We start from the raw sequence: 13,251 nt of genomic DNA on the forward strand, positions 1-13,251 counted from the left end.
TTCCTCAGTCCCTAAGCAGTCTGATTTTTCTGGTTGAAATTTGTGAGGGTCCAGTTGTGGATCACGTGTCTGTAGTTTTCTGGTTACTGAAGTGCAAGCATCAGGCAGAAGCTGTATTTTCCTATTTTTAATTCCCCCCCTCCATCTCATCCCTATTGTGTGCTTGCTTTTTGTGCCTACATAAGAAACATGATCAGACTTTAGCAAGTTCCTAGTAACCAAACACGAAACCCAAATTACTGCAAATATGGGGCAGTAATAAAAAACAAAACAAAACAAGGTTTAAATGTCTTACAGCCAGCTTGATTTTCTCAACAATACTACATACATATGTAAGTTTGAAGAAATCTGTAGGATATTCTCTGTTTTGTATTCCTCCGGGTCATCTTTTACTTATTTTCTCTCTAAACTGAACAGCCCCCCATTTTTTCAGTCTCTTGATTTACACATTCATTAAAATACAAGGAGCAATTCAAATTGAAAGGCAACAATTATTAAAACATATTTTTATTGATGCTTTTAAGAAAAATACAATCAAGTAGTTGTAATAAAGGAAAACAAAATGTTAGAAGATTCTCACCATTACAAGAGCTGAAAAAAAAATCCCAACCTTGTAAAGAAATCTACTAAAAATGGCATATGGACAAAAAGTAAAAAACAGCAATTCAAGTGTACTCACATTACATCATGGTATGTACAGTAATAGACAGAAGAAATTCATTCACCAGGAAGTGTCTCAACTATTCATTGTCAGGAAACAAATTATTCACAACCTCCTCATCAGGACCTATATTTATCTCATCATTAAAAAAACGTTATTTTTGGCCTAGCATTACCCCATTGCTTAAAAAAAAAACAAATATTTTTTTCTCTTTAATAAGCTTCAATTTTGCCAGAAACTCCACATAAGCGAATTCAAAAGAATTTGTGGCAAAGTGCCAATAATTGTCTTCCTTGATTGGTAAGAAAAAATTCAACCTTTACAGAAAAGCTTTCTATTGTCCTCCCTTATAATTTTGTCTTCCATTCCTGATCGCGCAGTGATGCCAGAACTAATACCGTTCGAGTTGAGGTAGATCATTTTTACTGTGGGAAGATGTGTGAAGTACATGGACTATCTTTAGGTTATATACAGTGTATTTTGGGGAGAATGAGTGAAATTTGGAAAGGGATTTTAACAGACAGGGTAGTCTCTGGAACCGCCTAATTTTGTTAGCGGATTTCATACTGGTTTCTGAAGGTGGCATGTTTTGCTGCATCTTGTATTAAAATCCCTGAGACAGCATATCCTCATTTTGGGTCCTGATAAATGTATGAATAGGATGGTATGAAAGCGTAGCCTAGGATAGTAGGGGAGATCAGGAGTTACTGATCGATGAGGTCCCTTCCAGTCCTAATGTCTGCCAATGAAGCTTTTAAGGTGGCTACTTCCAATTTATGTCAAGCTGTTTCTTAGCAGCTAACTGGACTGCACAACTGTGATGTGGTGGGGGCTGCTCTGTAACCCGGGGTTCCCCTACGCTGTGATGTGTGATTTCCACTGACTCACCCAGTCCCAGCCGAGCAGATAACAAGGCGCTTCCCAGAGGGAGAGACAAAGGGAGGGAGGTGGGGATGGCCACCTGGCTGGGGGACAGGGCCTGGGAGCTGGATCGTTTTTGGCTGAGATGACATGAAACTAAGGAGAGTGCTGGGAGCTCGGGGGGAGAGGGGGGGGCTACCCCAAGGAGTCTGAGGCTGCCTGGCCCTGACTCCTGTAGCCACATCACGTCTGTGCTGGGCTGTATCCCGGAGAAGCAATAACCCTCTATTCTACTGGCTGGCAGAGTCTCATCTTGCTGCTACGGGGGTGTAAGATCGGAGCGGGGGGGGGGTCCCCAACACACCCTCACAACATCATAGCAGAAGCTGCCAAAGGAATTGAGAGGAGATAGACAATCCCAGCCTACCACCTCAGGCCAGCGGAGGTTGGTTTTCTGTAGTTCTTTCTGCTTACCTTGAGGCGGAATTATACTGGCGGGGGAGTAACCCTCCTTGACGCATAAAAGTGCATTCGAGGCGAAGGTAAGAATTCATAGCAGGAAAGCCAGCAACAACAACCTCAAACGTAGCTAAGGAGAATATTATGAACTATCAACTTATGATCACTACAGTGACCTTCTGACCTTAAAGCTGATGATGTACTAAAGATAAATATCATCAGAGAGGGGGGTGAAATAAAGTCAGCCCTTGCTTCTTGAAATAGCTTTCAAATTCTCAGAGGAGACCGCCAAGGACAGGGGCAAGACTCACTCCTAAGCAGTGGGCTTCCACCATCTCACCAGCATGGGAGGTTATGCGGGAGAGACGGAGAGAACTAGACCCAGAAGCCGGGACTGTGAAGAAATTGAGAAACAGCGATTGAGAAACAGAGAAACAAAAGCTGTTTTAAAAACTCTGTCCAAAAAAAAAAAAAATGTAGCGGCCAAGAGCTTTGTAGAATTCAAAAAGGATTAAACACCTGGGTGATTAGTGAGAACAGCCACTGTTATGGGAGGAAACTTGTGCATAAACATATGTTTTAAAGCAGGGATCTAAGCCTTCCTCCTAGGTTTAGGCAGCCACTGACTGGGGTATTAGACAGGCTGTTGTTCCAAAAATACACTTGAAGATTTATTGCACCTTTCTCTCAAGCATCTGGAATTGGCCACTGTTAGAGAAACAATGCTGGACTGGAGGGGTCACCCAGTCTCTTGGCGGCTCCTATCTTTCCGCAGGGATAAACTGTAAACAAACTGTTGTTTTACTTCTCACCACGCTGGGCAAGGTGCTTCTCAGAAGAGCCAGTTCCTGCTCCAAACAGCTAACCGTTTACATGGGAGGCCTGAGCAGAAGGAGGAGGACAAGCCGTCGGAAAGGCTGAGCTGACAGCACTGTCAGTCACGTGGCTTATGTACATCGGGTTGGCTCTGGGGAGCGGTTTTGGCAGAGACGGAAGGTAGCAAAGGTCAGCGGCTTATCTTGTGTCACCAGGCAGGTGAGTGCTCAGCGGGGACGCGCCGAAATGGAATGTGGGCGTCTGCCTTGCAGACCAGTCATGGCTGATATTCAGAAGTCTTCTGAGGTAAACAAACAGCAACAAAAGAAGTCTCGCTCACAAGGCTTTCACTTGCAAAGCGTGTCTTTCTCGTTCCTCCTCTGCAGATGAGACGCTCTCGAGAGTCTCTATACAAACTAACGAGAGGATTTCCTCTTCCTTAGCTGGTTTACAGGCATTGAGAAAGTCATCTCCCGGAAACCCCTGAAAGAGAACACAAGGCTTTATTTCGCAGAACCTCGTCCGGGTGTGCAGGCTCACTCCGACAGTCAGTTCTACAAGGTATGCAGCATACAGTTCAGAGGGGGCAGCAGAGTCACCTTGGGACTTTCGAAGGGGTATGTGGGAGCAATCACTCTGGTAGGAAGGGAACCGCTCGTCCTGGGAAAGCGACGGGGCTGCCGATGGCACCAAAGATTGGCCAGAGGCGGAGGAGAGCTCTCACTGCTGTAGTGGCCTTTTAAGTGACAAAACACTCTACAGGCGATCCTGGCAATTACAGGCCAGTAAGACTAACGTTAGCACCGGGCAAATTAGTCGAAACTATAGTAAAGAATAAAATTGTCAGACACGTGGATGAACATAATTTGTTGGGGGGGGGGGGAATCAACATGGATTCTGTAAAGGGAAATCCTGCCTGACTCATCTGCTAGAGTTTCTCTGAGGTCAACAAACATGTGGACAAGGGGGATCCAGTGGATATAGTGTACTTAGATTTCCAGAAAGCCTTTGACAAAGTCCCTCACCAAAGGCTCTGAAGTAAGTTGTCATGGGATAAGAGGGAAGGTCCTTTCGTGGACTGATAACTGGCTAAAAGTCAGGAAATAAAGGGTAGGAATAAATGGTCAGTTTTCAGAGTGGAGAAAGGTACCTACTAGGGTCCCCCAAGGGTCCGTACTGGGACCAATCCTATTCAATTTATAAATGATCTGGAGAAAGGGATAAACAGTAAGGTGGCAAAATTGCAAGATGATACCAAACAGTTCAAGATAGTTAAGACCAAAGTAGACTGTGAAGAGCTTCAAACAATCTCACCAAACTAAGTGATTGGGCAACAAAATGGTAAATGAAATTTAATGTTGATAAATTTAAAGTAATGCACATTGGAAAAAATAATCCCAACTATATAACTGAGGACATACAACTCTTGGTTTTAGACTGTACTTGTTTTTGTATAATTCTCATTGTACTGAGCACTTGGTCTATGTATACTGTAAAATTCTCTTTACATAATCTACAAGAATTGTAAAGGCGAAATATTAATACAGAAGATGAGAATGTAGAGACTTCTTCTAATTTGGAGAGACCACTTGATAGCTAGCGGGCAGATACTAACCTGGAGGTCCTCGGTTTGCTCTCCAAACATACGTTTAATGATTTTTCTAGGGTCAGGAATTTGTGGGTAAATTAGTATCTTGAGCCTTTAGAACAGAGAAATAAAAGCTTTGGATGAAAACAACTGATTAACCAAAGGAACAACATTTCAAAGCTGAATTTCACTAGAGCATTGTAAATACAACTGGACTCCGTCTTCTCTGGCCATCTTTCATCCTCCCATGTGATGCCCTATTCTCCCTAGTCCACCTTCGTGTCCCACTTTCATTCCCAGCAATGCATGGGAAAGGAGTTTTACATACAAGCCAACGTTTTGTCTTTGGATAGCACTGAGCAACTTCCACTAAAATCAATGGGAGCTGCAAGTGCAGACCAGAGGGAAGAGAATGGCCCATAATATTGAATGTAGGCACTCTACTTTGCATTGGGACTTCATCTACCGCTAATGCATCTGCAGCCACAGAGAGGAACTGCCTTTTCTGAGGCAGAGAAGCTACACGGACTTATTTGTTCCATACAAAAACCTCAACTCATACTCAACTCTAGAGCTCCGACTGACCTCTCCAGGGCTCAACAAATAATGCAATCTACTCGCCCCGTGGCGAGTAGATTGCAACCCAGAAGAGCCGGGTTCAGGCAATCTGTGCATGCGCAGCTCGCCGGACAGCACAGCTGGCGAGCGGGGCTCACCGCGGTTCGGCGAGCCCTGGACATCTCCATATTAATACGGCATGCAGAAGTATAAAGGGAAAATAGCCACTGTCAAAAGCATATATATGGCATATGAAAGGTCAACTTAAGCAAAGGAGCACTGCAATGTAGCTCTAAAGGTAAGTCAGTACTTAACAGATTTTACGATAAAAGCGACATGGATATTTACCTTTTCAGGTACACCAGTAGAATTATAATAGCTAATGCAACTGTTAATGGAATAGCGAGCATTAAAACGATATATATTGTGAAGTCCGTGTTTTCACCTGGAAAAAACAAACAAAAACACAAAGAATGCAGAGCTGGAAATGCTTCAGGAATAAGGAGAAGAAAAGGTTACTTACCTTGTAACTGTTGTTCTTCGAGATGTGTTGCTCATGTCCATTCCAAACAGGTGTGTATGCGCCACGTGCACGGAATTCCGGAGCCTTTTCCCTAGCATCAGAGGGGTAGCCGTGTTAGTCTGGATCTGCAAAAGCGACAAGGAGTCCTGTGGCACCTTACAGGCTTAAACAGATTGACTGGAGCATAAGTTTTCGTGCGCAAAGACCCACTTCGTGAGATGCATGCAGTGGAAATTTCCAGAGGAAGGTATAAATATGCAGGCCAGAATAAGGCTAGAGATAAGGAGGTTAATTCAGTCAGGAAGGGTGAGGCCCACTTCTAGCAGCTGATGTGAAGGTGTGAACACCAAGAGAGGAGAAACTGCTTTTGTACTTGGCTAGCCATTCAGTCTTTGTTTAATCCTAAACCGATGGTGTCAAATTTGCAGATGGGAAACTGCTGAGCTACAGTTCATCTGCAAATTTGACACCTTCAGTTTAGGAATAAACAAAGACTGTGAATGGCTAGCCAAGTGCAAAAGCAGTTTCTCCTCTCTTGGTGTTCACACCTCCACATCAGCGGTTAGAAGTGGGCCTCATCCTCCCTGACTGAATTAATCTCGTTATCTCTAGCCTTATTTTGGCCTGCATATTTATTCCTGCCTCTGGAAATTTCCACTACATGCATGTGACGAAATGGGTCTTTGCCCACAAAAGCTTATGCTCCAATACATCTGTTAGTCTATAAGGTGCCACAGGACTCCTTGTCGCTTTTCCCTAGCAGTATCCATAGGGCCAGCATGGGGAGCCCCCTGGAGTGGCACCGGCATATCGGTGCATATATACCCCTGCCGGCCCCTCATCCCCTCAGTTCCTTCTTGCCTAATGTCTCCGACGAAGGGGAGGTGGGTGGGATTGGAATGGACATGAGCAACACATCTCGAAGAACAACAGTTACAAGGTGAGTAACCTTGTCTTCTTCTTCGAGTGCTTGCTCGTGTCCATTCCAATCAGGCGATTCCCAAACCATATCCCTGGCGACGGGGTCAGAGAATAACAGTGTCTATTTGTCCACACATTGCAACACCGCCCTGCCCATCCTTGCTGCATCATCCTTGGCGTGCTGTGTAATCGCATAATGTTCTGAAAAGGTATGGACTGAGGACCATGTAGCTGCCCTACGTATCTCAACAATCGGCACCCGAGCCAAGAACGCCAGTGACGCCGCCCGTGCCCTTGTGGAGTGCGCCCTTATTGGGGGGGGGGGTGTCTTTACCCGCCCCTTGGTAGCATTCTCTAATACAGGAGGTAATCCCTGAGGATAGGCCCTGGGCTGAAATAGGGGATCTTTTCATTCTTTCCGCGATGAAAATAAAAAGCTATACCGATTTATGGAAGTCTTTTGTCCATTGAATGTAAAAAGCTATGGCCCTCCTCACATCAAGGCAGTGCAAATTCTGCTCTCTAGCTGACGAATGAGGCTTAGGGAAAAACACAGGAAGGAAAATGTCTTGGGATGTATGGAAGTGGGAAACTACTTTGGGAAGGAAGGCTGGGTGAGGTCGTAGTCAGACTTTATCTTTGAAAAGACCGTATATGGTGGCTCTGAGGTCAGCGCCCAAAGCTCTGATGCTCTTCTAGCCGAGGTTATTGCTACCAAGAACGCTACTTTCCACGAAAGATGCTTCAATGAACAAGTGGCTAGAGGCTCAAATGGTGGTCACATGAGCCCCTTAAGGACCACATTGAGGTCCCATGGCAGAACCGGGGGGCGTGTGTATGGTAATAGTCTGTCAATCCCCTTCAGAAACTTCTTTACCATGTGGTTGGTGAAAACTGACCTTCCGCCCTCAGCATGTGAAATGCCATGACTGCTGCGAGGTATACCCTCAGGGAGGAAGTAGCAAGGCCCTGATTCCTGAGGTATAATAGATAGTCCAAAATGAGCAGAATACTGGCCGTGGTTGGTTCGATTCCCCTTCTTAGCAACCATGCCGTGAATTTCCTCCATTTGGCTTCATATAAGGCCCTTGGAGATGGTTTCCTACTTTCCAGTAACACTTTCTGGACCTCCGCCAAACCTCGCTCTAGTGCAGAGAGCCACTGGACCTCGCTCTAGTGCAGAGAGCCACTCGGGCACCAAGCTGTGAGATGGAGGGCTGTCAGGTTGGGATGGCATAAGGTTCCTTGCCCCAGATCTTGTGTGATCAGGTTCGGGACTAGAGGCAGGTGTACTGGTTCCTGTATTGACAACTCCCACAGGGTGGAGAACCAGTGTTGCCTCGGCCACATTGGTGCTATCATAATCACCTTTGCCTTGAATTGTCTGATTCTGAGGAGGGTGTCCTGTATCAGTGGAAAGGGTAGACTCATTGTCTCGAGCGCTACAGCTACTGTCACGGGTGGTCAGAAGGAACTGAGGGGGTGAGGGGCCAGCAGGGGTATATATGCCGGCGCCTCTCCAGGGGGATCCCCATGCTGGCCCTATGGATACTGCTAGGGAAAAGGCTCCGGAACTCTCTGCACGTGGCGTGCACACACCTGATTGGAATGGACATGAGCAAGCACTTGAAGAAGAACAATGTTTAATGCAAAACTTCTTTTTGAGGTACATGACAGATAAATATATTCAAATTACAAATTCATAAAAGCTTTTATAAGCAATGAAAATGACCAACTTCTCAAAACGTGACAGATGAAATACAACAGCTACGAAAAGTCACATAGTAAAGCTGACTGTCTTCCAGCAGATGATTAAGAGGGAACTTGGCCATAACTAGAAGTACATATGCAGGAAGAAATCATGTGATAATTCTGGGGCCCTTTAATTGAGCAGACCAAAGCATAAGAGGGCTAATGGCTAGAAGCTGAAGTTAGAAAAAAAGTTCAGACTGGTTCACAGAAAGATTGCTCTTACCAATGCTCCTTTCCTCACTCCAGTCACCCAAGTGATAGCTGCTGTAACATTTATTTTGGACCTTTGCTCTCACTTTGACAGTGTACATAGTGTTAGGGTCAACATTCGGAATCTGCATGGCAGTGCTCTTGAGGACCTACAATTTAAAAAAGGATATTGACTTGTTTCCTTTATCAAGATGCATGACATGTACAAACGTGTCTTCATCGTGTAGCTTTAACAAGCAGTCTGAATGTGGTGACTGCTGCCCATTTCCCTTTTTTATTTTTGAACTCCATAAAATAAAGTGGTAAAAGATGAGACAACTAGATTTTCCCTGCCTTTAACAAAACAACTGTCCAAACTGCCGAGGGCTCGCGGCTCAAAGTGGCTGGCTCTAGTGTTTCTACCACACCAATTGGCATCCCTACCCCGCGTCCCTGTGAGAAGTGAAGTGGAGGCTGATATGCCTGAGAACAATCACGTGTATTCTGAGCGCAAAAGACCAGTTTCTCCAGGGAAGTTTGACAGAAACTGCAGTTTGGGCCCTTGTCTTATCTCTGCGGTTCTCCATTTTAATGGGCTCACCAGAGCTGGTGTTAGACTTGCTGGGGCCCAGAGCCAAAGCCCAAACCCTACTCCCCGGGTCATAGCCAAAGCCCAAGGATTTCAGCACTTGCAGCAAGTCTCAGGGTTTGACATAGGGCTGAAGCACTTGGGGTTTGGCTGGTCTCACCCCACCCAGGACACCAGGGTTCAGGCTTCAGTCCCGCCTCCGGGGATCATGTTTTTAGAAGGCAGGCATTGTGCAATGACATTTGGGAACCAAAACTCTTGCTCTCATTTTTCCTCTGGGAGAAATAAAGGGAGCACTGAACAATTTCATCTAGTGCCTTTTTTGGTATGTGGATCACTCAATCTTGTTTATACCATATTGTGTACACAGTCCTCAGGAGGACCGACTTTGCCAAGTTGTAAAACACTGAAACTAGCATGCAGCATGCTAAGCTGTTTCCTTACTGACTTAATGGCATAGTTAATGGTTATTGACACAGACGTGCATAAGCAAGTACATATCTGCATACTGAAATATGTGCAGCTGTATTTGTGTCAGTACGTGATTACTTCCCCTTTTCCTTACCCTCAAATCTCCTTGCTTAGGACAGGCACTGACCCACAAATCAGCATGTTAACTGTCTTTGTGATAATCAAGCCTTGAAACCCGAGTACCCAAGGCAGCAGCAACAAGGATACATGAATATATGGCTCTGACAGGGAGACAGCATAATTACACGACCCTCCAGCGTGGTTCCAAAACGCTGTTACCTCACTCAAAAGGGGGCCCATTCTGCTGAGTACACTGTGTCCATAGCAACCCTTTGCTATTGTAAATGGGTAGCACAAACAAGAGATTCAGAAAACTGACTCGTTTCAATTAAGGACGTTAAAAAGCATTTCATACGGTAACTGTGTAGCTGCTAAAAATCTCAGCAGTTACATGGCTACCCGTGCTGCAGACTCTGTAGTATAAATCATGGCTTTATACTGCAGAGCCTATAGCAAAGCCTCTTCCCTGGGAACGGAGTGGGAAGCCCTTCCCTGCGGTAGGAGTTTCACTTGCTCTTATATGCCCAACTCCCAGCCACAGCAAAGCTGCTTTCCCGGGAGCTGGCTGAGTTTAACCAGCTCAGCGGTTAGTTGGTTAAACTCTAACAAACACCCTTGTTTCAATGCATGGTCACATTACAGAGCCCTATTTCATGACAGTTCTGTCCACATACGCAGTTTCAAGTCAGGTAATAATCCCACACATTTCTGCTCTGCATACAGTTATAGTTCTTAAATTGCAACCTTTGGCTACGTCTAAACTGGCATGATTTTCCGGAAATGCTTTTAACGGAAAAGTTTTCTGTTAAAAGCATTTTCGGAAAAGAGCGTCTAGATTGGCAGGACGCTTTCCCGCAAAAGCACTTTTTGTGGAAAAGCGTCCGTGGCCAATCTAGATGCGCTTTTCCACAAAAAAGCCCCGATCGCCATTTTTGCGATCGGGGCTTTTTTGCGGAAAACAAATCTCTGCTGTCTACACTGGCCCTTTTGTGCAAAAGTCTTTCTGAAAAAGACTTTTGCCTGAACGGGAGCAGCATAGTATTTGCGGAAAAGCACTGACAATCTTACATGAGATCGTCAGTGCTTTTCCAGAAATTCAAGCGGCCAGTGTAGACAGCTGGCAAGTTTTTCCGGAAAAGCGGCTGATTTTCCGGAAAAACTGGCCAGACTAGACACAGCCTTTGAGTTCCTATTCAGAGTTTGAAGAAGATACCATACATCCCCTGCCATGAAAACCCCCAAACAAAACAAAAAAACCCACATGACACATTTCAGTTCCATTGTAACTAATGAATAAAAAAAAGTTACTTCAAAAGAATGATTGGTGTGTGATTTGCTGTCTTTCAGTTCTAGGTCGTAAGCCAAGCAATGTGGCGCAAAGGTGCCCGGCTTCTGCCATTCTACATGTAGTCCATCTTTGCTCTTCGATACTGACACAATCCTTGGCGGGCCAGGTTTTACTGAAATAGAAAGAAATCCAAATTGTCAAACCGAGTTTATGTTGACATTTACAATATCATTAACATTATGTACGGACTTACAGAAAGTCACTGGAAGTACACAGCAGAATGCACACATACCAGTTAAGATGCTGGAAAGTGATGGAAGAGCTTGATGGATTCAGTATCAGAACAGGGTGACCAGATGTCCTGATTTTAGAGGGAAAGTCCTGATACAGGTTAAACCTCTCTAGTCCTGGACAATCTGGACCACAGATGTTGCTGGACCAGCACTGTCGTGGCCCTGCAGATGCTCCAGGTCTGAAGAACTCAAGGGGAAAAACTAGTGCAGCAGGACAAGGGATGTTGCTGGACCAGAGAGCCAGGGCAGCAGCTCAGAGCAGAGCCTGGAGTCCAGCGGTGGAGCCTGGTGCCCAGGGTAGGGGCTTAACCAGCTGGGAGGGGGGGCCTGTGACAGTAGAGGGGCCGTCATTTACCTTTCTGGCCCACAAACTCCCTGGTTCAGGACCAAGCATGCCAGTCCAGAGAGGTCCCACCTGTATTTAGAGCTTGGTGCCTATTACCCCTCCCCCTGCCCTGATTTTCACACTTGCTATCAGGTTACACGAGACATATGAATTCCAAAATTAAGTCTCAGGAAACGTAAGTAGCAAATAAGATACAATCGTTGTAATCTTCTGCATCTTAGTCATTTCTTCTGGAGCATAGAGCAGAAGTTCTATGTAAATGGAAGCACTTGCTAATACAGGTTGAATATCTCTAGTTCAGCATCCAGGGGGTGTGACCGGTGCTGAGCCAGAGAATTTGCCGGACCACAGGAGGTCAATATTGTCTATCAGCATTACCAGCACTGCCACTGCTTGCTGGGCTCTGAGAAGACATTTAGGGGTAAAAATCAGAGCTAAAAAACAACACAGAACACTGAGAGCCAGGCCTGGTGGCTGGAAACAAACTTTATGGGACTACGGGAAACTTGGCCACACCCATGAGAAGTGGACATCTGGCAAATTCAAATCATGCTGGACCCCGGATGTTGCCGGACCGAAGCGTGCCGGAGTAGAGAGTCGTATGTCAATCATAAGTCCATCACTAAAACAATGCTCTCAATTTTGGGAAATGTTAATGTGACAATGAGAAGGCAATCTGCAAAATTGCGTAAGTTACACCACTTCTGCACTAGTCACTGGTATTTCAAAACAGAGTGCGATTTCTCACAACAGGAAGTCAAACTAATGAGGCTATTCTGCCAAGAAGGAACATGCTGAAGGAGCTCGTTTGCTCTGCAATGGAACGAGGCCTCTCAGAAGTAAGTCATCACACCACAGAGAGCTAGGATTAGCCACTGCATTCCAAAGCCAGAAAAGGTGGCCTAAGACACACCAAGGAATGCCCTTAATTTGTCAGAAATGATTAGCTACTTTACAATTACCATTTACAGGAAGCTGTGTACAAATCCTGGGCCTCTGAGGAGTTTCAAATGCCACAGGTTGACCGGCAAGAAGGTTGAAAGATCAGCTCCTTAAGGACCGGGGACTGTGTAGTTTAGGTGAATGATAACATACTCAAGGGAAAAATTACCTCAAATCCTTTCACTGAAAAAATCAGGTACAGGCTGCCCTCGCTGTAAGTCCAAGATATGTTCCAAAAAACTTGGCCTTATAGAGAAACAACTTAAAGCGGGGAAGTTTTCCCCCGCGGCTGACTTCCATTTGCGCCCCTCAATTTTTTTTTTTTGTGCGTGACTTAAGAGCAGGGAATGGGAGGACTTATAAAGCATCAGTTCCTACAAGCGTCAATGGCTTTAGTGCAGACCGTATGGATACCGGGGCGACTTACAGTGGAGATGTCCTGTATCTGCTATGAGTCTTAACTGCAAACTTATTGATAAAAAGAGGCATCTGCTGTTCTCAACAATGGCCCGTGACTTAAACCCAAGGGAATCCAAAACTTTGGATTCAAGATCGAAGAGAATGGATTTAAATGGCTCCAGTGCTAGTCAGATCTACTCTCCCATTTCCAACTCCCGGAAGAGCTCAGACCCCATGGGTAAGTAACATACAGAGAATAAAGTGGGGCGATTCCTTTTAATGAAGGGTCAGATCTTTAGCTGGTGTAAAGTGGTTTAGTGCTGAGTTTTCCACAGCCATCGCTTATACGATTTTACCTACAATTTTACCTTGCCTGTTATAAGAACATCTTGTGTGTTCATAGGGATGTAAAGTCCCCTTTAACTAGTTAACTGGTTAAACTTTACATTTAACCAGTTAACTGCTTAACCAGGAAGCCATGGGGTGGGGGTGGGAGGGCAGCTGGGCCACTAGTTAACCAGTTACCAGTAAGCAT

General features: G+C 45.2%; 1 protein-coding gene across 5 annotated transcripts in view; it reads right to left on the minus strand.

Annotated features, from left to right (window-relative positions):
• Positions 1 to 491: 491 nt before the first annotated feature.
• The window catches only part of IL13RA1 (interleukin 13 receptor subunit alpha 1), a 39,300-nt gene continuing 26,540 nt past the window's right edge, over positions 492 to 13,251 (minus strand). For 4 of the 5 annotated variants that reach the window (XM_075941162.1, XM_075941159.1, XM_075941160.1 and 1 more), the window contains exons 6-10: positions 10,757 to 10,908; positions 8,363 to 8,498; positions 5,292 to 5,388; positions 4,413 to 4,497; positions 492 to 3,280 (exon numbers count right to left, since the gene is read on the minus strand). In XM_075941162.1, the coding sequence (XP_075797277.1) occupies positions 3,134 to 3,280; positions 4,413 to 4,497; positions 5,292 to 5,388; positions 8,363 to 8,498; positions 10,757 to 10,908 (617 nt within the window). In that variant the 3' untranslated portion in view covers positions 492 to 3,133. Of the gene's footprint in view, positions 3,281 to 4,412; positions 4,498 to 5,291; positions 5,389 to 5,414; positions 5,558 to 8,362; positions 8,499 to 10,756; positions 10,909 to 13,251 lie in introns of those variants that run through there. The other variant, XM_075941161.1, reaches the window with a different exon arrangement.

The sequence above is a fragment of the Pelodiscus sinensis genome, chromosome 13, assembly GCF_049634645.1.
Source record: "Pelodiscus sinensis isolate JC-2024 chromosome 13, ASM4963464v1, whole genome shotgun sequence".
Taxonomy (NCBI): domain Eukaryota; kingdom Metazoa; phylum Chordata; order Testudines; family Trionychidae; genus Pelodiscus; species Pelodiscus sinensis.